The sequence below is a fragment of the Epinephelus lanceolatus genome, chromosome 10, assembly GCF_041903045.1.
Source record: "Epinephelus lanceolatus isolate andai-2023 chromosome 10, ASM4190304v1, whole genome shotgun sequence".
Taxonomy (NCBI): domain Eukaryota; kingdom Metazoa; phylum Chordata; class Actinopteri; order Perciformes; family Serranidae; genus Epinephelus; species Epinephelus lanceolatus.
In genome coordinates, this window is record NC_135743.1 from 31158667 (window position 1) to 31182432 (window position 23766).

Here is a 23766-nt window from a genome sequence, read left to right on the forward strand (position 1 = left end):
TGTCCTCTGACGTTTGTTTTTCACCTACAATGGCCCAAATATACAGTCATACTGGGCCTCTTTCCAAATGTAGAAAAACTAAAAAATAAACATGATGCAGTATTTCATGACGTATCACCTCAGAGAAGAAAGCAGTGACTGTGATTCTCTGGCATTCATAGATGTTGTTCAAGGAGGGACACAGACACTCCACAATGGTGGGCAACCTTGGACCAGCATGCTTAGCCATTGCCCTAGAGACAAGGTAAACACCCACACACAGCCTTCATATAAAGAATGGATTCATTATTAAAAACACATTCACTAGTTATGTGAAAGAGAAATAAGCAAAAAGACAAGAGAAATTATATTTCAATTCACGTTTTAAGACAGGAAAAGTTCATGTTTCATTTGCTTTTTAATATCAACGCCGAAGATACACCTTCATTAAAGGGTTTTAAATCTTTTTGAACCCCTGATAAATTTACTGAGCATCATCACATTCATACTGATGAGCAGTTTAGCAGAAATGTGTTGCAAATTCACGCTACATGTTCACTGGATGATTCAAGCATTTATTCTAGTGTGAATTTGTAATTGAGATCTCAAACTGAGCCCACCCAGCTTAGTGTGTGTGTAGGTACCTTGCCAGTAGCGTAACTCCAGTAATGTGTGTATTCTGTTCCTTCATTGCGTCCCAGGCCTTATCCTCATCCAGCCTTTTCATCACCTCATCTAACTGAGCCCGCGCTAACAAGATTCGCAGGGCATCAGCTGCTACCCTGAAACACCAAAAACAGTGACACCAAATTGTTAGCCCACAGATACACCTGAAATCAAATGTTCATAAAGACAACTCATCTTGATTTTACTAACTATGAAGACAAAAAGATGCCCACCCTGCTACATGGAGGGAGGCGGTGTGTTTAGTGTTGTTGTCCTTCGGTGCTGAGACCCCAACACTTGATCCGAGTCTGACGGTGAGACAGGAGAAGAGCTGAGGGAACTGACTGACTGCCGGCTCCTGACTCTGGCCATTTAATAGCAGTTCTTTGAGACCACATGTCATCTGGAAATAAAGAAAACACAGGCAAACATGCAGGTCAACATGAGAATCATCCTCGCTCCTTCTCAATAAAACGGTCTACACAGACTGCGTAAAGAAAATGGCTAATGATCGATAGTAAAAGTACCAAATTTAACAATTATATCTTGCCAGAAGACATAAAACTGAAAACCCAAAGACCTTTGTGGGCATTTACTACTTTAAAATCTGCCTAAATATAATCATGTATGAATAACTTAATTAACTTAATAGATGTAATGTATTCAGTGACATGTCTGTGAGTGTTTGTGACTTACAGCCAGTGGCTGATTGGTGGCCACCTTTGTTGTCCCTCCTCTGATGACTGACTCCCTCTGGTCTACGTAGGGCGCCATGATGAGAAGCTTCTCCATCACCATCTCAATGATCTGATTGGCTACAATGGGGTCTGCTCCCAAGGCCATCCACATCTCGCTGGTCCAGCTGGACAGAGAGACAGAAATACCTTATGTTTTGGGGTTTTCCATTAAAAAAGTGACAATCAAAGAATAAGGTGACTGAATTAACTTAGTGAAACATTTTGTGGCCATGCTAAAGTAGAGTCGTTTACATAGATTTTGTATATTTACCTGTCATAAGGAAGTGGTTGGTTAATCAGTGTATTGATAACAGTCTGTAGATGCTGAGAAGCCAGGATTAGTACAGTCTGTCCCACTGCCACTCTCACCTAAACAATGAAGATGTAATTGCACAGTGAGCAGATCATTGTTGCAAAATAAGCCAGAAAATAGAGAATCAGATCTGCATGATTTGTTATTCAAAGCACAAAAAATAACAAAATATCTTAATATCAAAATATATTGAATAATAAAATAAAATAATATGAAATAATAAAATGTTCATGCTGAATATTGCCATACTGATGTCTGTTCATACCTGCTCCTCTGTGATGCTCTGCAAACGCACGTGTAGCACCTCCAGCATCTCTGGGACCTAACATACAAACAAGCACTGTGGTTGGTGTTCCACTACAGCTGTGTGTGCGTCAAATATTTAATGTCTATATAATTATCGACCTCAGCAGATATGACAAAAGGCTGTGTGAGAGTCTGTTTATGTGTGTGTGTGTGTGTGTGTGTGTGTGTGTGTGTGTGTGTGTGTGCTACCAGCTCTTGAAGTCCCCCTCCTCTGTTCTTCAGCAGAGTATTAAGGATGACAGATGAGGCTCTGCAGCAGTTTGCCTGACTGTCAACCAGCCCTTCAAACAACATGAACACCAGCGTCGTCAGCTGCTGCTGAGGCAGACGCTTACTCATCACCTGACACACACAGGGAAGGACACAATTACACAGTTATACTGTACAGATTACCACTATGTCTACTAACTTGACAAAAACATTAAAAAGGCAACACTGACTGTATGATTATATAATAGTGGACACAGGAAAAAAAAAGAAATTAATACATGTATTACAAATTTTAAGACAGCCTTGCTAAGTGGTACAAACTGTACCTTGGTGAGGTCAGAGCAGGCCTTATATAGAACTGAATGGTCAGGGTTTTCTAGTTTGTCTTTTAGGGGTAACAGACCGTCCACAGCTTCATCCTTGTAATCCAGAGAGAAACCTTCACACAAAGAAAGAAAAAGACAAAAATATGACTCAGTGAAAACAGCAGGCTTTACAAAAACTAGTTGTTGTATGTTGACATAAAAAGTCTAGGTTATAGTTTGACTATGAAGGTTGAATGAGAAATAATTATTCTAATTATCATTAAGTGACTGCAAAAAAATAGAATAATATGACAAAGGTAAAATAGGTCATGGCCCTGTGTCTTTGTACCTTCATAGCGTAGCTGTATGTAAAGCAGTGAGTATATACAGTCCACAGCAGCAGTGCGTACAGCAGGGTGAGGGTCAGAGCATCGTGGAGACAGTCGACCCAGCAGAGCTCCAAGGTTGTGGAAAGACACCATGTTCTACACAAAGATGCACAGAAATACAAAGAAAGGAAAGGCACAAAATGGCTGTCACACAAAATGTTTAATATTTAATTTTAACATCAAGTGAAGACAAAATATTCTAATACTTTGGATCATTGATTATGTTTAAATAAGAATTATACACCCATGGTTATCACAGCTACCATCTATGGTGTGTTCAGGATGGTTATGTTAGAAATTCAAAACAAGACAAACAACCAGAAGTGTGTGTGTGTGTGTGTGTGTGTACCTTGACAGTCAGGTTATCCAGGTAGTAAGCCAGTATGTGAGCAGTAGCTGTGACAGCTCTCTCTCTCTCGTGGTCCTGTGCAGAGCTCAACCATGATTCAATGTGCTGCGCAGGATAATAAAACACGTCATGTCAGATGACACAGTGCCGCAGTATGATACAGCTGGGAAAGTTACTTATTGATGTGTAGCAGCTCACTGAGGCCAATTATTCTTTTTAATTAGACAGCTGAACAAGTCATGGGGATACAGGAGAGACACACAGGAGAAAGTGGAGGGATTCAGCAATAGCTAGCAGGACTACTTATGTATCCCCAGACACAGCAAAAAAACTTACATTACTTGTTTAGTTATGATATCAACTCTGTTAGTACTAATGTTCGAAATAACTATTTTTAAAATGGCCTGAAAAATGCTAAATAAAGCTATCACCTGAAGTGGGAAGTGTTTTAGTGTTAAGGATTTTCTCTTCTTCAGCAATGTTCAGCAATGTGATGGCAACAGCTACCACTGCTTGCAGCCACAGTATTAACTACTCAGTTTGCAATAATAGAAATAGTACTAACACTCAGTACTATGACAAGAAGAGCTGATTAGTGCAACACCATGCTTCACCTTGAAGACACTCTGCAGACCATCAGGTGTGGGATCCTTGGCCAGTACACTTTTCAGCAGCTCCTGCAGTGCAGTCAGCGTGTCTTTGTACAATGCCTGTATATATTTAGTTTGACAACATGAAAGAAGAGACAAGAGAAGAAAAACACAAAATTATTTTATGAAATGTACATGTTTCAAACGTTCTTGCATGCCTCTACACAAGAAGAAATGTTAAAACAGTGGAAGCAGCTCATAGTGATCACAACCGTGCAGATCATACCGATTACTATAAGTAGCTGATTATTATAACAGATTTTTTTTCTTTATTCCTAATGCAGTTTACTGTGTTTCAAAACACAGTACAGCAATTTCCTTATGGGGGCACTGTGTGACCGAGCATTAGGTGCTGTTCCTGTGCACATTCCTTTTTCTGTCTCCATGACTAGCAGCCAAAAGCTTTGAGGAGACTACATTTTTCAGTGACTGACTTTCTTTTTCCTATGATTTCAATGTGCACGCAGCAGCCTCAGGTAGCCAGCTGAAAGCAGACTGGTTAACTTGAGGCAAAGTACTATATAGGAGTGATTCTGTCCCAAGCTTTTTGATCCATGTAAGCGACTGATCACTGTAACTATGACCATTACAAGTGGTTTCCACTGTAGTTGTGAGCATTAAAATTTGTGTTGGCATAATTCAATTATATATAGCAGATTTGTGAGGTATAATGTGTGCATGCACATGTTGCCCTACTTTACTTTACCTTTCTCTGTTTGGGGTCCAGTATGTCCTCTTCTTTGGTTTTCTCTGGAGTGTGTGTCTCAGTTGGCAGGGAGAACACACTGTTCACACACACCTTCAGCAGGTCAAAGCTCTCGTTTTCACTCAGCGCAGGGTCCAGAGGCCTGAAACACTAAAGGTCAAGGATAACACACTGGACAGATGGACAAATGACAGAACCCCTAGTGCAAGAATGCAGGGACACCTCAGATTTTTGTGAATGTGTGTGATAAGCATCTGTCATTATAGCTGAAGGATACATTAGGTTGGCACAGGTGGTCATCACAAGATGGCGTACTGGAGTCCTCAAAGAATCAGCTGGCTCTGCCTTGATAAAATCCTGACCAGTGCAGATACGACAGAAGAGAGAGAGATCAGAAAAAATGTTGCCACATCAGCAATTAAACATTTACGACTTGTTTGTGATGACTGATTACTGACCAGCATAACAGTAATGAGCTCCTGTTTACGTGAGAAGATGTAGCCTTGTTTCTTCACACACTCACTGATGGCTTTGGCTATGAGCCCAACACTCTGGACCAAACTGAGTTTCATAGTCAGGTCCTGAAATAAAAAAACACAAATACATACACACAACACGGAAAGTATGAAATAACAAACACAGATTAAAAGATTCAAGTCAAGAGGAAAAGTAGGCTAAATATGAAGAAAATTGGATAATAGCTTTTTCCTAATTGTCAGGAATGCAAACAACAAGGCCAACCGCAGCCTCTTTCAGTGGATGCAACCCTACAACTGTCAGTGGAGCAAACACAATCCAAAGTCATTCCAGCAATACAAAAATGAAGCAATCAATCCACTCAATCAAATCAATCCAATAGTGATATTGTAGATTGATCCTCCATGCCTATGGATGGAGAGAAGTTTGAAATCAGAGTTGTGCGATTAGAGATTAGATATCAGAGATTGGTTGAACAGCAAACCACCCGCAGACTCTGGTCTGAGAGGTGACAGAACACACACCAAGAGCTGTTAGGATTTAGCAAGAAATAATCAAAGCCCTTTTACAGAGAGAGTAAGTCATTGGTGAGCATTTAAAAGACAATCCACTGTTAAGAAATGAAGGAAAGAAAGAAAAATGAGATGCCCTCATGTGTAGATCAAAGGGAGATGGATCTAAAAGGGAAGGTACGGTAGCTTAATGTAGATGCAGTTTGTGGTGTTGTGCAGTGGTTTTGCCAAACTATGCACATCACATTAGTCGTGCTAACAGCTTACAACTGCATAAATAATGCAGCACCATTGTAAAAGCTTTAAAAAAAGAGCCAAATATAGCAAATGTTAAATGCATATTTAACACGAACCTTTCCCTTTAAACTCATTAAACAGACATAAGTAATGTAATTGGCATTATGTTAGCAATGTTGGTCATTTTAAAAATAGTTTGCATCACATTTGGTTCAGTAATGGCCAGAGGAAACACTGAGGGGTGAACTGACAAAAGGATTGCTCAGCTTTTGCGGCCGCTAAACTGCCACAAATAAGAAAAAAGAAACAATTAAGCCTCATTGCCAAAACAGTCCAATTCACAAAGATCAGCACTAACAGTGGCATGCAGTTACAGTACTTTACAAATGGATATTTGCAATCAGATGCAAAAAAAAGACAAATTACACTCAGCTGCATAACTTATGGGTGTGTCTGCGCTGCAACATAATTAGTGCCCTATCTATTGTGAATCAGATGTTGAGATGGGGCGGATAGAAATTCATGGTGCTATCAGTGGTGGCAATCCATTTTTTGTTAATTCGCCCCTGCAGGCTTTGTGAAATCCCAGCTGCTTTCAAAACTCATAGTGCTTCAGATGCAAGGTATCATCATCTGGTAACCATGTGATGGATTTTTCATTAGTGCAACAGAATAATAATCCACCCCACATCCAGCTGAAAGTATCAAACACTCCCTGTGGGCACTAAAAGTGACTTAAAAAAATGTTTTAATACTTTTCATGTGTGAAATTTGGTGATAATTGAGTTAGGGGCTACTGTGAGAGGCTCAATTCAAGGTGACCATAGCCACTGTTCTCAATCAATGTGGAAATTATAAACAGCCACCTTTCAAGCCTATACGGGGGAGCATTTGATACTCGACTGTTTTATGGTGTATCAAGTGCTACATTTCACCTTAGTAGAGCATTTTGACTTATCTGAACGAGCCAGGTTACAGTCCACCTGCAACATTAGATTTGGTTTGTTTTTTACTCAGTATTGTTCAAAAAAGAAAATTAAAGTCCTCAAACTAAACTGCATGTGCTCCACCACCATGGCAAATTACAGAAACAGACATTAAAATCTAATGCTCTACCAGTGTGAAATACAACTAAGATACAGCACTAAAAAAGCTCATAGAAAAAGTAGTTGCTGCCTTGTATCAAGCTTTGTTTTCTTGGCCTTGAGACTGTCAGTAAAGATTTTAGTGATGATATCACCACAAGTGTGCAGAGTAGTGAGAAAGAGTAAGAAGGTAGAGCAGGATAAAATAAAAATAGGATGAAGAGTTAATAAGTAAGTAAAAAAAGGAAATTAATAGAGACAGTGCCCGTACTCCTGTGACAATACCTTTGTCTCTACTTTAATCCCCAGAACCTGCATGAAATAGAGGTAATAAAGTCATGAGAGCATACAAATACAGCTGTCCTACCTGTAGGAAGTTAATGGGTCTTATTTTTATTCAAGCACTGTCTGGTGCATTTGGTGATGGTGATTTCTTTGGTTAAACAAAAAAGATCAAACTCTTTTTTTCAAAATTATTTTTTGGCTTTTTGCCTTTATTAGATTGGATAGGATAGGCTCAGTGTGATGGGGGGAAAGAGAGACACCTGCTCTATCCGCTAAGCCAACAGGAGCCCCGAAAAAAGGATCTTACTCTTTAACAAAAATGTCAACCTCTGTAGGAATCCTTTCCATTATGTTGTCAGACACTAATCTGAGACTGTCTATGGCAAAAGCAAGCACTTTTTGCAGACAAAAATTGACAGGTCCGGGTTGAAAAATACAGAACTTATATTTTAATTAAAATAATGTATTTATATTTTAAGCAGTATTCTGTTATTGTTACTTTCTATTTGCTATTGTTGAAAAAATTACCAAAGTGGCACCAGGAAGATGTTACACCAAAATCAGATGTGGGACATCTTTTCTCAGTACAAAGTCAAAGACCTCACTTGACTGAATCTCCCACCTGTTTGTGACTCTCTTTCCACCTGTGTACCGTATGCTGGTCATGCACTGCCACAAAAACAAGGCCCTATCTGTTTACTGAGATACTGACTCAGATACGAAAGACAAATCCCAAGAGGTGTGATGCAACATGTTATTCACCATTTACTGCTGATGACTGTTACACACATACAACGTCAATGGGTCAGTGCTCTCTTAAATTTAGTCCTGCTTTAAGTGACCAACCTAACAGAGAGTCCATTTAATTACAATAATGTAAAAATGCACTTGAGGCAAAAAAAAGTAAACCGACATTATTGAAAAGTCTTGAAATTTGCTGCCTAATACCAAATATAGATGGCAGCTTTAGTCGGCTGAAATCATAATATTCACATAATCTGTGTGAGCATCCCATTTTTAATCACAAATCAATGTTAAATAAATATTTACATTACCTTGGTATTGAAGTGTTTACTGATGCAGCGCAGGATGTCTTGATCAATGCGGGTCAGAATCTTTTCTGGAGGTGCGTTCAGAGCCACATGACCATAACACAAGATTAATGTGCTTTTCACCTTCTCTACCTCAACATCATTACGTTCCTGAAAACAGGAAAGGAGGGAGAGATGAAGACAGACAACAGATGCTTTATCACAGCAAAAGTAATACAACCTGATTTTCATTTGTTAAAGTTAATCAAAAAGGTTCCAGTACTTTGAGAAGATTGAAGATGCTTGGTGACTTCTTGAAGGCGTCTGACTTGCCGAACTCTTCCAGCTTGGCCAGAGTTCCCTCCAAGTGGCTGTTGGCACACAGGCCAACACCCATTGCAATTCCCTGACAGATACAGATGACACAGACACAGACCATCATCAGTTAGAGCTTTAATCTGTTCTGGTGTGAAACACAATACCAAATACTGAGAGATGTTTTCTGATTTTTTTCAAAACCACAACATTAGACAAATCATCATCTGCAGGTACCTCTCTTTCAACGGCATCATTGTGTCGTGCTGCAAGGAGGATTTCCTGCAGCTGTTTTTTAACCACCTCCTTATTGAAACACTGCTGAAGAGTCACTCCAATACATCGATACAGGAAACTCTAGAGAGATGTAAACATGCTGCGTAAATTATTTGCATATACACTATGTACTTAACTGTAGTTAGTACTGTTTCCCATCTACACTGCGTTCCTATCAGTGGTTCTCATACTACAGGTTGGGGCCCCTCACTAGGTTGCAACATCATGTTATAATGTCTACACATAGCATAAATGTCACACTATCCCAAATTGCAACCATTTAATTTTGCAGAACATTTGTTAAAATTTTTAACTTACTACTTTACACTTCACCCTTGATGAGGGTGGCATGACTCTGTTTAAGGAGGTCATGAGCCCCAAAGGATGAACCACAGTTCAACACTGTCAGCTTTTTGAGTTCAATTATCACCAACATGAAGCACTAAATTAGGCTTACTGTGGGGCCCTAGTACCTTGACACACCACAAAACTATGTCTATTTGTTTAATTTCACTGGACAAATGTTGGTAACTATATCAAAGCAATAGCTTTCAATCAGCTCACCTTCTCCTCTAAGGCGTTGTTATACGTGGAGAGGTATCTTGTTGCTTCGACTGCCAAGTGACTCACCCACTTGTCATCATCAATAGTAGCCAGGGTTTTGGACAAGAGCTGAAGACAAAAAATTTAAATGACATTTCATTAAATGAAGTTAGATTTAAATATCTTCATATCAATACAGACTTAACATTTACACCATTAGTACAAAATAAATGGTAATTATCACTCTAACATGGGCTTAAGAAACAATTCTTCTATTATCACCACATTTTGGTTTTATTCAAACATAAAACACCGACACATTATAATGTGAATGAAAAAATATTCCCATAGATACAGTAGATAAGCACACCTTTAGCAACTTTTCCTCCCAGTGCTTCTCATCCAGGCTCTCTGCCGTTGACTCTGGAAACAACAACACACAGTCAGACCACTAAAGAGAAAAAAACTTTTGTAGGTGGTGAATGAAAAGGAAAATGGTCCCAAGACACCCTCCCCCGTACAAATGTCTGCTGTAAACCATGTGGCGCAGACATAAATGTCTACTGCAGTGTCACTATGAGAAAAAAAGACTAGATTATTTTATTTTTATATTATATTACTAGATTAGAAGATTATTTCCTTATATACCCTCTAACACTGAGAGCAGAGGAGGTATCTCTTTCTCCCAGAGTATCTCTGTATTGGGGTGGATGTTGACACTGAGGGTTTGAAGGAGAGAGAGGGACGGAGCTCCATGACCTCTGTTACTGAATGGGAACGCTGCATTCACCTGGAAAACACAGAAGCAACCCAGGACATAAACACATGCAGACATACAGATACCTGTCAGAGACGTTTTAAATTACAAAGTACCTTTTACTGATTTAAGCAAGTAAAGTGACCACTTGAGTAGGATTACTGTGTTACTCCTTAGATCCCTGCTTCATGTTGAATACTGTAGAGTAAGAGCAGCTCTAGAAATTAATACAATGATAATCACAGATTGTGACTGAAGCATTAAAGAGAAAATCAGGCTTGACAGTTTACAAGGATTATTTGGCATGACAAACATTTTGTCTAAACCAGAGGCTGCAATTCATTAATTATACTTCATTACAATCAGTTCCTCAACCCAGTAATTAAACTGGATGTTTCTAAGCTTTTTGTTTTATACTGTAGACACAAAAAAAGTAGTTTATCCAACCTATTTGCACAGTTGTCTGTGTGTAGCTTTGGCTCCACATAAAGTCACCAGTTTGTATATGTGTTATTGAGTTGTTTTACTTACCAGCAGTCTGACCATTAGCGTTTGAGGAGAGGGAAGATTCACTGGAGGAGAGAGGTAAGACACATTTAGCTTGACATAGATCACACAGAACAAGAGGAATAGTAACTTTCAAATTAGAGCTGGAACAATTAGTCAGTCTGCAGAAAAATAATTGTCAACTATTTTGATAATAATTAACTGTTAAAAGTAATTTTTCCTGCTGGTCTCTGTTTTGTATCAAATCAAACTGGATACCTTTGGGTTACTGACTGACAAACAAGACATTTAAAGACATCACCTTGGACTTTGGACATTTTTCACTGTTATCGGGTGTTTTATAAACCAAACGATTAATCTAGAAAATAATCTACAATAAATCAATAATAAAAACAACCATTAACTGCAGCCCTGTTTCACATTGCAATGTGCTCTTTATAGCTGATTTATATCTAACATGGAACACACACACAGCAGATGACCTTCACAGAGATGCACCTGGTCAGTAAATGTTCCTCTTACCTTCCTGTGTAAAGTCTATGTTGAAGCTGGGCTCCTGGCTACTTTTCTTCTTGTTGCCCAGCACTATCAGACTCTTACACAGAGGAGTGGTAGCGTTGCTGTATTGTGAAGGGGTCAGATAGTACAGCAGCTTTGGCCATAGCACCTACAAACAAGAAATTACATGTTATGCGTCTGAGCATTGTTCACCTAAAACACCCAGTGGACAACAACTGCTGTTAACTGACACATACCTGATCTCAACTAAATCATTATAAAACTCAAACTTCAGAACATCCAACTGCAGTAAAACAAACATCTGCAACGATGTCAGCAGTTGCATGATTTTGGGATGACAAATGACTCAGTCATGAACAGATCAGACAGATGAATAGACATGTAGATAGTCTCTACGTACATCAGCTAGTCGTCCAACAGTGGTAGTCAGGAGATGAAGAGTGTTGTCACACATCGTCCTCAGTGCCTCATTAGTCACCTCCTCTGGATCTATGGGCTTATGGCCTCGCTGGAGACACACAAACACATTCATATACAGATAAATGTTTTATATTCCATCCCATTAATCAATCAATCAATAGATGTCCTCCTGTGATGCAGAAGTTTTGACAACTAGTCAGTTTATTTGCAAGCCTTGTCTAGGACTTCTTTCAAAGGCTTTAGCTTCAGATGTGAAACACTTATGCATTATCTGTTGCACTGGTAACATATTAGTTGGTGTGTATTTTCCATATTGTCCACTGACCTTATGTATGTGTTTGTTTGCTTAATTATTTTCTTCAATTTTTTGTCATTTATTAGCTTTGGTAAACATTAGATGGAGATTATTGAAATTACTTGAGCAGTAATGTTTAAGTACCACTCAAGCTTCTTTCATCACACGAGGCACATTATGCAAGATTATACATAAATGAATAAAATGGTTATGAGACACAACTTCCACACAAATCCACTTATCAAATATTTAACACAAAAGAAGTTGTACCCGATATGTGTCAGGTAAGGCACAGTGTTGAACGATGAATCGAACCAGTAACTCCCCTCCATCTAACTCCAGGTAGCCGTGATGAGCCATCGCACTGATCACCTGGACAACACGCTTCTTGACCTGGGACAGAGAGAGAGCCAGACAGAGTGTGAGACATAACAACATCATGATTATCTGAAAAAAAACCCACTTAACTAAACTGTTAATAAAAATGTTAAAGAGATTGTGATTGAGCAGAATAGTCACATAGAGACTCTGTGTGTGTCTGCATGTGTGTTACCTTGTTGCTGTGGTCAGCCATGGGTTGTCTGATGCTGGCCAAAATAAGCAGCTTCTTGCTGTCCATTGTGGAAGCTGCAAGACACACAACAACACAAATAACTAGACAAGAAAAGATTAACAGATACATAAAGTAGGATTTTGTATTCTGCATGACTTTGACATAATTCAGGGCATGCTGAATGACTTATGCCAAATCAATCACGCTGAATGACTTATGCCAAATCAATCACTGGTGGCTGTGCTTTAACAGATAAGTGTGTATGGAATGAGCTGGGGTCACTTGGTGTATTTTCTCACTGCTGGAGTTGATGAGGTGCCGAAGGACAGCCAGGGAGCCCATCCTGCTTCGCTCATTACTGTTCTCCAACTTCTGAAGAACAAACATGACCATCCGGTCTGGAAAGGAGTTCGCTGCAGGGAAAGGAGTGAAAAGGAGGTCGAAAAAGGCAATAAAATATGTAAACTATCAGATAAACAAAAACAAGAGCAAAACACAGGAAAGAGAAGGGCAGAGAAGTAGACTGCCTGTCACAGTTAATATGATTATGTCGTGGTGGACAGAGTCTAGCGTACTAATGGATGATCGTATTACTTTTCTTGTGACTCCATAGATCTAGAACACATAGAAAGGTCTGGAGCTGTTGGACAACATTCAGCTATCACCCCTTAACCTGGTCACCACAAACTTTGTCACACAACTCTCTTCAAAATTATCAGAATTTAATGCAGTGGCAACAACGAGCAAATCTGACACACAGATACACACACAAACAGCTGAAGAGCTTCAGTACCTAGTAAGCTGAAGCAGCGCAGGACCTCGTTGTGGTTCTTGACAGTAGGAGGGTTACTGTAATCAATAGGTGCAGACACCTGGAGGAGAGAAAGGAAATGTTAAACTGATCTCTGTGACTGCCACGTGTCAGCTTGTGAACCCTTACACATAATTATACGCTATGATATGAGATCTGTTAAGCACCACACTTTTCAAAGTCACCTCTTCAAATTCTAACAACTTCTGCCAGATTCAGATGTGTACATGCACAGTTTAGTATTTACAAACAGTTGTAAAACTTTGTGTCTGATTGCAATAGAAACAATAACTGTAGCTGTTGTAACAGGCACTGCCCCTGTAACAGTCTGGTGAAATACTCTCTGTCCCCATCTAACAACCCTTATCATAAACACATTAACACTGGCAGAGTCATTGTGGTAAAATGTCGAAATAGTCAAGACACAGAGCCAAGCGTCAGCCGAGTCATGAGATTATGAAAACATCTGACAACAGTGACTCTCATCAAACAGTCATTTGACACAAGTAAATGAAAGCAGCATATAGTGGATACAGGATGCAAAAGAAGAACTCCAGTATGCCCACAATTTAGCCACAGATTTGTGCTTTCAATGTGGTGAGTCATGTCACGAAGCAGGAAGACTGAGACACAAAAAGTGCCTTACAGTTGGTTTGACAGAGAGCCAGTCTTGTGATAGAAAGTGCTGCACAGACGGCAACTGACTGCTGTCAGACCAGACGGACCCAGGTAAAGCTGATATAATGCAGAAGTGTTTGTTGAGTCTTCTATTGCGGTTTGCTCAAGGTGTGTTACTGGGCGCTCCCACAAGTGTTGCCTGCGTTGCTTGCGTTCAATGTGTTGACTATGAAAGGAAGTGCATTGCTCGCGTCGCTCGCGACGCATGCGTCGACTATGAAACGGCCCTGAGAGTACACTGCTCAAATTTTCTGTTTCACTCAGAAATTTATCACAACAGAAGCTAAAGACGCATATTAACTAATGCTGCACACTGCATTCAGAATACCTGTGTAAGAGTGCTTAAAAGTCTGGTCAACACTACCTGGTCTGGATGTACAGTGGTGGAAAAAAGTTTTCGGACACCCCATGCATTTGTGAAATATTGCATTAAGAATCACTCTTAGGTCTTCAAATGCAATTTCTTTTAGTACAATCACAGCCAAAATACTAAATAAATCCTAAAAAAGCCATTAAAACTTAAAATTGATTGGTTCCATAAAAATACATAAGAAATTTTGAGTATTGGGTCATTTTGGTACCAGTGATGAAGGTCGTTCTTTTTATTAAAAGACACAATTTTTGTTGCCAAGCTTCGTGTCTACATAAAGCCAGCACATTTGAAAGTTCTTCAGACACAAAAATGGCTAAAACAAGGAACCTAACGCAGGAAACACGCCTGAAGATAAAGATTCTCAGCCAGGAAGGGTACAGCTGCCGCCAGATAGCCAGGAAGTGCAGATGCAGTCCTTCGGCAGTTGGATACACTCTGCAGAAATAAAGATGAACCAACAGCTTGGAAGACAAACCAAGATCTGGGTGTCCAAGGGTTTCTTCAGCAAGAAATGACCGCATCCTGATCCGCATGTGCAGGCAAAACCGCCGAATGACATCACAGGAGCTTCAGCAGCAGTGGTCAAACCAAACTGGTGTCCAGTGTTCCACCCGCACTGTACGTGGCCGACTTTTAGATCATGGCTTAAGGTCCTACAAGGCTATCAAGAAGCCCCTGATCAATGAGAGACAGAGGTTAGCCCGGCGTCGTTGGGCCCAGGCACACAAGAACTGGACAGCCAGGAATTGGAAGAAGATTTTGTGGTCAGATGAGTCCAGTTTCCAGCTTTATCTTCCTCCTACTAATGTGAGGGTACGCAGAAGGCCAGGCGAAGCATTATCTCCAGCATGTACAGTACCTACTGTCAAGCATAGTGGAGGCAGTATCATGGTTTGGGGATGCATGAGTGCTGCTGGTGTTGGTCATCTCACTGTCTGTGATGGCACATTGAACTCTACCAAGTATTGTACCATTCTCGAAACCCACATGCTCCCTTCTGCGCGTGCACTGTTCCATCGAGGTAAAAACTGGATGTTTCAACAAGATAATGCCCCTTGCCACACATCCAAGGCCAGTAGAACTTGGCTGCAGGAGCACAGTATCCAGGTCTTAGAGTGGCCAGCTCAATCCCTGGACATGAGCCCCATTGAAAATCTGTGGTGGATTATCAAAAGGTCTGTTTCAAAGCATAAACCAAAGAATTTAGAAGAATTAAAAGCAGTAATTCAAGAAGAATGGGACAAGATTACCCCTCAACAGTGTGAAAGGCTCGTGGGGAACATGCCAGCCAGGATTAGAGCTCTACTACGTGCCAATGACAGAACTACTAAATATTAATTTGATGATGTGATGGTTTATTTATTTTTTGTTCAGTTTTGAACACATTCTCTGTTATTTGTTGACTTTGATACCGGCAATGTTGAGAACTGACATATTGAAACTGTCAAGAATTTAGTTTTGTTAGTTTTTCTTGTAAACAATAAACAAAAAAATATAATTTGTATTTGTTTGTATCTGTCTAATGCAGCCACACCTTTTGAAACACAAAAAAGATTTTTCCACAAATATTTCATGATAATTTTTGAGACTGTGTAAAAATTTTATGGGTGTCCGAAAACTTTTTTCCACCACTGTATATCTATAACAGTGGCGGCTGCTGGTCTTTCAAACAGGGGAAGCTCACTTTAAGTTTACATCATAATAGTTGTCATATTGTAGCGAGGCAGTAACTTATAAAAGGAGCATTTAATTGAAGCTGTTTTTCAACCACACTCATGCCATAGAACCACAGCAAAACACACCTCAAAGATTACTTTTCCCCACCCTTTGCACCAAATCAATCTGAGGCGTTGATCTGCCCTGCTGTTTAACTCTAAGTTTCTCCTCGTAAGGAGGACTATCTATGGTTTCGCCAAAATCCGGTCGACAATATTCAAATCGTCTGCCATTATGTGCAGCTGGCTAGCTCGCTCACTCACTAGCTGGGGCTGCTGCGCCAGGCTAGTGTGGCCGCCTGTGTGTGCTTTGGGACGATGGAAGGACTCACAGCAGCACCCGCTGCTCGTTGGGGACAGTAACTGCAGAGCGACAGAAGTCAGAGTCTCCAAACACGAGTACAGTCTCCAATAACACCAGAAAAAGATGCTAGATTTGTCGCTAGTCGTTTTTAACAAAGAAAAAGTCACTAAGAGGATTGGAAAAGTCTCCAGATCAACTCGGAACAACGGAATGAAACTTGAAAAATGATCCGGTGGTGCTTTATATTTCAAGATCGCTGATTCGCTCATTTCGCTGTCAATCAAAAAGGGATTCAGCCTCAGACAGATCATCCAATCATTATGCAGAAGCCCAGCGTCCAGGCCAGCCGAGGCCAGCTCACTGCCCCATAGACCCCCAGAGACGCTGAGCGTCCGATGGGCGGGACAAAACTGAGCATTTATCCAATGACTGTCTAGTTTTGCTGCAGTGGAACAACCCACTCTATGCTTCCCCATTAAAGTCTTTGGACGCTGAGCTTCAACACCGTTTAATGCACTGTGACGCTACAGGAATGAATGAGAAGAAAGTCGCGTCAGTGACCTGTGATCAGTAGCTGATTCTGAACAAAAGCTGAACGCGTTCTAGGGCATTTTTAGTCAATGAAATGAAAACACAAGAGTACATACAGTCAGGTCCATAATTATTTGGACAATGATACAGTTGTCGTCATTTTGGCTCTGTACACCACCACAATGGGTTTTAAATGAAACAATGAATACCTGCTTAAAGTGCAGACTCTCAGCTTTCATTTAAGGCTTTTTTCAAAAATGTAGTATGAACCGTGTAGGAATTACAACCATTTCTTCACACAGTCCCCCAACTTTAAGGGCTCATAAGTATTTGGACAAACTAACATAATCATCAATTAAACAGTCAGTTTTAATACTTGGTTGCAAATCCTTTACAGTCAATGACTGCCTGAAGTGTTGGACACATAGGCATCATCAGATGCTGGGTTTCTTCCCTGGTGATGCTCTGCCAGCCCTTTACTGTAGCCGTCTGCACTTCCTGCTTGTGTTTTGGATGTTTTGCCCTCAATTTTGGCTTCAGCAAGAGAAACGCATGCTCAATTGGATTCAGGTCAGATGATATAACTTGGCCATTGCAGAACATTCCACTTCTTTGCCTTAAAAATGTCTTTGGTTGCTTTTGCAGTATGCTTCAGGTCAATGTCCATCTGCACTGTGAAGCATCGTCCAATGAGTTTTGAAGCATTTGGTTGAATCTGAGCAGATAATGTAGCCCCAAACACTTCAGTTTTCATCCTGCTGCTCTTGTAAGCAAGACAAGACTTCACTAGAATAAATACAGAGGGTTTATCACAAGATGCAAACCATTGGTTAGCCTTAAAAATGGAAGACCAGATTAGAGTTTGTCAAAAACCATCTAAAAAGCCTGTACAGTTGTGGAACAGCATACTATGGACAGATAAAACAAAGATCAACTACCAGAATGATGGGAAGACAAGAGAAGGAAGAAGGGAAGGAACTGCTCATGATCCAATGCACACCACCTCATCAGTGAAGCATGGTGGAGGTACTGTTATGTCATGGCCATGTATGGCTGCCAGCGGAACTGGTTCTCTTGTATTTATTGATGATGTGACTGCTGACAAGAGCAGCAGGATGAAAGCTAAAGAGTTTGGGGCACCATTATCTGCTCAGATTCAACCAAATGCTTCAAAACTCATTAGACGATGCTTCACAGTGCAGATGGACATTGACCTGAAGCATACTGCAAAAGCAACCAAAGACATTTTTAAGGCAAAGAAGTGGAATGTTCTGCAATGACCAAGTCATATCATCTGACCTGAATCCAACTGAGCATGCGTTTCTCTTGCTGAAGCCAAAACTGAGGGCAAAACACCCAAAACACAAGCAGGAAGTGCAGACGGCTACAGTAAAGGGCTGGCAGAGCATCACCAGGGAAGAAACCCAGCATCTGATGATGCCTATGTGTCCAACACTTCAGGCAGTCATTGACTGTAAAGGATTTGCAACCAAGTATTAAAACTGACTGTTTAATTGATGATTATGTTAGTTTGTCCAAATACTTATGAGCCCTTAAAGTTGGGGGACTGTGTGAAGAAATGGTTGTAATTCCTACACGGTTCATACTACATTTTTGAAAAAAGCCTTAAATGAAAGCTGAGAGTCTGCACTTTAAGCAGGTATTCATTGTTTCATTTAAAACCCATTGTGGTGGTGTACAGAGCCAAAATGACGACAACTGTATCATTGTCCAAATAATTATGGACCTGACTGTATTTGACCACTTATTTTTTGACATTTTAGGGGAAGCTGAGCTTCCCTTGCAGTCTTAGAGAAATCGCCACTGATCTATAACTACAGGAGGAGCACAGTCTCTATGAGCATGATTTCCGCCCAGCTCCCCCTTTATGAGCATCTACAGCGGGTAAAATAAATATTGAACACGTCACCATTTTTCTCAGTAACTATATTTCTAAAGGTGCTATTGTCATGAAATTTTCACCAGATGTCGGTAACAACCCATGCAATCCACACATGCAAAGAAATCAAACCATAGATGCCTATAAATTAAGTTATGTGTAATAATGTGAAATGACACAGGGAAAAAGTATTGAACACATGACGAAAGGGAGGTGCAAAAAGGCATGGAAAGCCAAGACACCAGCTGAAATCTATCAGTAATTAGAAAGCAATCCTGCCACTTGTCAGTGCAAATTAATATCAGCTGGTTCAGTCCCAAATGATGGCCTATAAAAAGGTGTTTCATTACCAAGGTGTCACACAAGAAGCATCTCATGATGGGTAAAACCAAAGAGCTGTCTCAAGACCTTCGCAACCTTATTGTTGCAAAGCATACTGATGGTATTGGTTACAGAAGGATTTCTAAACTTCTGAATGTTCCAGTGAGCACTGTTGGGGCCATAGTGGAAAGAACATCATTTCACCATAAACCGGCCATGACCAGGTGCTCCTCGCAAGATTTCTGACAGAGGAATGAAAAGAATTATCAGAAGAGTTGTCCAAGAGCCAAGGACCACTTGTGGAGAGCTTCAGAAAGACCTAGAATTAGCAGGTACAATTGTTTCAAAGAAAACAATAAGTAATGCACTCAACCGCCATGGCCTGGATGGACGCTCACCATGTAAGACTCCATTGCTGAAGAAAAAGCATGTTGAAGCAAGTTTAAAGTTTGCTGCACAACATTTAGACAAGCCTGTGAAATACTGGGAGAATATAGTCTGGTCAGATGAGACCAAAATTGAACTCTTTGGATGCCATAATACACACCATGTTTGGAGGTCAAATGGCACTGCACATCACCCCAAAAACACCATACCAAGAGTGAAGTTTGGAGGTGGGAACATCATGGTGTGGGGCTGTTTTTCAGCATACAGCACTGGCAAACTTCATATAATTGAAGGAAGGATAAATGGAAAAATGTACCGAGACATTCTTGATAAAAATCTGCTGCCATCTACCAGGATGATGAAGATGAAACGAGGGTGGACATTTCAGCAAGACAATGATCCCAAACACACAGCCAAGGAAACTCTCAACTGGTTTCAGAGAAAGAAAATAAAGCTGCTAGAATGGCCCAGCCAATCACCTGACTTGAATCCAATAGAAAATCTGTGGAAAGAACTAAAGATCAGAGTTCACAGAAGAGGCCCACGGAAACTTCAAGATTTGAAGACTGTTTGTGCGGAAGAATGGGCCAAAATCACACCTGAGCAATGTATGCGACTAGTTTCTCCATACAGGAGGCGTCTTGAAGCTGTCATTACCAACAAAGGCTTTTGTACGAAGTATTAAATAAATTTCAGTAAGCGTGTTCAATACTTTTTCCCTGTGTCATTCCATTTTATTACACATAACTTTAATTTCTGAAATTATTTATTTTGGTTTCTTTGCATGCGTGGATTGCATGGGTTGTTACCGACATCTGGTGAAAATTTCATGACAATAGCACCTTTAGAAATATATTTACTGAGAAAAATGGCGACGTGTTCAATATTTATTTTACCCGCTGTATGTTACGTGTCACCTGGTTCAGTTAAATCTACAGTGTTAAATTTAGTATGTACTTCATGTGTACCTGTTGATGCAGTGCAGTAAGTAGATTGTCCAGCTGTGTCTCCAGCACCCTGCTGCCCATGGTGACAGAAGCATCAAGAACTTGGCACAGACTCTGAGTGGAGAAAACAAGAATTTAATCCCTATTAAAGCCAGGAGGCAGTTTTGAGAGAGTGATAGTTACAAAATCCATAATAGGCAGACCACTGCGTTCATGCTGCAGCCCATACCCACCTTGCTAATCACATAGTGCTCATTGTTTTTCTTGTACAGGGACAGGATGGCAGGAATGAGTTTAGGAATCTGCTCCTCCAGTTTATCGCTGGCCATCAGATGGCACATAGAGCCCACTGCCTCAGCCACTGTTAGCCTCAACTAGAACACACAACGACAGAAAGATAGTACATTAGATTACAGCTATGAAAGAGAGGAGGTGATTCGCAAAAATGTAACAGCATCTAGATGTGTGTAAATAGGGAAGGAGTAAAAAGGGAAACACTAGTCACAAGAATACATATAAAAGAAACTGTCACTCAGAAGATAACACAACTAATAGGTCATTCATTAAAGGACTGCAAAAATCAAAATCTGCTTGGTGGCCATCTCATCACAGTTCGGAGAAATGGACCATAAAACAAAACACTATATGATATCCTCCTGAGATAATCTGTTCTCCAGAGTTTATGCGTTTGTTTGTACTGAAATATTTGTTGGCATATTCCATGCCTAAGTTGTAGCAGGTTCCCTGTCATCTGTACTGCAGCATGAAGACATTGCAGTTAACTTGTTAGACTTGGTTAACATGGCCAAGAATAGGCCAAATATAAACACATATAATTACTATACTAGTAAGTAGCAGTTCCCATGGCCTGGATAGACAGATCACATTTTAATTTGTGGTGATTTTTATGCATCACTTATTGTTTTACCTTGCAGTGCTTTTTCAAAGTATGCCTTTTAGACTGCCGTCTACATCTTTGCATCCAAAATTAAAAATGACAAGATTTAGTGGTCTTACCTTAGCTTCTCTATTTACTCATCTTCTTTAGATACTACCTGAACACCACTTTGTGGGTTTCATTCTCCACTGTATGTCAAACCCTCCTGCTCAACCCCCAACACTGAGCTAGAGCAACCTTACCTTAGATTCCCTGCTTTGTAACCAATTATTAAAGAGGATGTCGAAAGCAGTGTAGATTTCACTAGAGAACGTGTCTTTTCTGACTGTGGGGTCTGGAGCTTTGTCCAGGTTGGCGAGGTACTCCAAGATACTGTCGCTGAAATGACACAGAGCTGCAGGAAGAGAAACAAAAAACAGTGGGCGAGGGAAATTATGGAGAGAAGAAAACAATGCAATAATAAAAGTGTAAGAAAGACTAAAGGGAGGAAGTTTTATGTTTTTGGAGGTGAATATCTGCAGGCAGTGTTGTTTGAAGGGGGGTTAATATATTTCAACAATTATGAAAATGTTAAAAAAAAAAGCGTGTAGGGAACTTCTTACCAGAAGAGAAGACCCACTTCATGTTGTCTTGTTTGGCCATGCTTAACATGGGCAACATGGTGCCCAGAATAGCATTGAGAAAGGGTACCATTCCATAAACTAGAGAACAAGGACGAATACAGTGTTAAAGTTACATTATTCTTTGACAATTCCTCTGTAAAGCAGGGAGACATAGACTGTAATGCTTTTTTACACTGATAATACCAATACTAAGAGATAATGTACAAACATTAAAAAGAAAAGCATAGAGAATATATTTGTTAAAATTATGTATCAAAATAAATAGAATTTCAAAGTATCTCTGTACTGGTTAATGATTTACAGCTACTGAAACTGGCAGTACTTCCTCTAAACATGCTGTGCTATGCAAAATAAATCCATGCAACACTACACACAATAACCAATGTGCTGCTGCAGATCTTTTAGACCCTGATCCAGATCTGAATCTCTTAATATTATTTAATCATTTGGTATCTGCTCATATCAAGTCTTGATTTTATTTCATTATGTTTTTAACATAATAAAGATGCAAATGCATGAACTACAACCCTCTACTTTCAGAGGAGTTAAAACAAAACCAAAGTGCAAATTGGCACGCTGAGACACACGTGAACACCCAAGGCTTCATTTATTGCTTCATCTCAAAAATGTAGTGCAATTCAAACATAGCATAGGTATGGAAACATGTCAAATCACACAGTCACAACATTATTTTTCTTGCCCCACTTGCCCGCTTATTCAAACATATCAGATTCAAATCTATTCAAACATAATTTAGCTAATTGGCACACATGGAAGAGACAGAACATGGGGAAAATTTACAGGAACGTTTGTGATGGTAATCAAAACATTGCCACACATTGTTCCATATTAGAGCTGCTACTTCAACAAACGTTAGAAAATATAATTTCTGTTATGTTACACACTGTGGAGCAGTATCTGGGGGAGATTACTGCAATAATTTCATTACACTCAACACCAGTTCAATGACTTTTCCGAGCCTGGAAAAAAGAGATTTTTCCAGGTTTTCCATGACTGTGGGAACCCTTCTGTGCAGCCTTTGCCTGAGTTATCGGAATGAACTGTGTTTATTATCGCTGACTGTACTTCTTTTGAATGAAATACATAAAAAAAATTACTCATTAGCTTTTAGCTCGTGGGGATTTTGTTGCACTTGCAATGGCGTGGTGAGTGTGGTTGTCATTGTCTCGTCTCTGAGCAGGGGCTCAACTCCACCCGTGCTGAAACACCATAAGCCACAGATAACAACAAATGCAAAGAACTCACACTCATAACTTAGGTAAATAACATGAATTAACAGTCTCCTATTGTGTTTTGCTGTTGTTATGACAGGTGGTGTTTTGCCTGTAGACTGCATAAGTAATGGATGTAGCTTCCATGATATCACCCATTGGTTTGTGAACTGCTGTTCTGAAGCTTGAGTTCAGCATTACTGCCATCTCCCTATTGGTTTTTTTTTGGAGCCAGAATTGACCATATCTGGACAAAAGACTGGAGCTGTGGAGCAATGAGGGGTGGATCTAACTTATAGACTGTGGCGATGCTTCGCAGACGGCCTGTCATTCAAGCGGCCACACCCTTAAATATGTTTAATGTTGGGCTTTAATAAAACTGATAAGTCATAAAAAAAATGCATCCCCTGTACAAGCTGTCACGAATGTTGAGTTGAAGGGCTGATGACAGCTGCACTTGTGCTGCTGTGCATTAAAGTTCTGTGAATAAAAACAGAAAAAAAAAGGATTGGACAGGGCTCCATACAGCTCAACATAGCAAATCCCGATCAGTTAAAAAATGCCTTGATCAGCCCCAACACCGATTCCTGCACGTTTGAATTACATCCTAATCCTTTAGTTGTA

General features: G+C 40.0%; 1 protein-coding gene across 3 annotated transcripts in view; it reads right to left on the reverse strand.

The window, feature by feature from the left end:
- mroh1 (maestro heat-like repeat family member 1) overlaps positions 1-23766 on the reverse strand; it is a 37478-nt gene that overhangs the window by 9078 nt on the left and 4634 nt on the right. For 2 of the 3 annotated variants that reach the window (XM_078171935.1, XM_033640508.2), the window contains exons 6-37: positions 21890-21988; positions 21530-21681; positions 20623-20763; positions 20411-20503; positions 13216-13294; positions 12722-12835; positions 12423-12496; positions 12140-12262; positions 11555-11662; positions 11158-11302; positions 10660-10700; positions 10020-10161; positions 9742-9794; positions 9393-9500; positions 8790-8909; positions 8521-8643; positions 8262-8408; positions 7207-7233; positions 5069-5191; positions 4888-4967; positions 4611-4752; positions 3869-3964; positions 3255-3359; positions 2866-3001; positions 2538-2650; positions 2191-2343; positions 1961-2017; positions 1654-1751; positions 1342-1507; positions 879-1048; positions 624-761; positions 119-233 (exon numbers count right to left, since the gene is read on the reverse strand). In XM_078171935.1, the coding sequence (XP_078028061.1) occupies positions 119-233; positions 624-761; positions 879-1048; positions 1342-1507; positions 1654-1751; positions 1961-2017; positions 2191-2343; positions 2538-2650; positions 2866-3001; positions 3255-3359; positions 3869-3964; positions 4611-4752; positions 4888-4967; positions 5069-5191; positions 7207-7233; positions 8262-8408; positions 8521-8643; positions 8790-8909; positions 9393-9500; positions 9742-9794; positions 10020-10161; positions 10660-10700; positions 11158-11302; positions 11555-11662; positions 12140-12262; positions 12423-12496; positions 12722-12835; positions 13216-13294; positions 20411-20503; positions 20623-20763; positions 21530-21681; positions 21890-21988 (3581 nt within the window). The remainder of the gene's footprint in view (positions 1-118; positions 234-623; positions 762-878; positions 1049-1341; positions 1508-1653; positions 1752-1960; positions 2018-2190; positions 2344-2537; positions 2651-2865; positions 3002-3254; positions 3360-3868; positions 3965-4610; positions 4753-4887; positions 4968-5068; positions 5192-7206; positions 7234-8261; positions 8409-8520; positions 8644-8789; positions 8910-9392; positions 9501-9741; positions 9795-10019; positions 10162-10659; positions 10701-11157; positions 11303-11554; positions 11663-12139; positions 12263-12422; positions 12497-12721; positions 12836-13215; positions 13295-20410; positions 20504-20622; positions 20764-21529; positions 21682-21889; positions 21989-23766) is intronic. The other variant, XM_078171936.1, reaches the window with a different exon arrangement.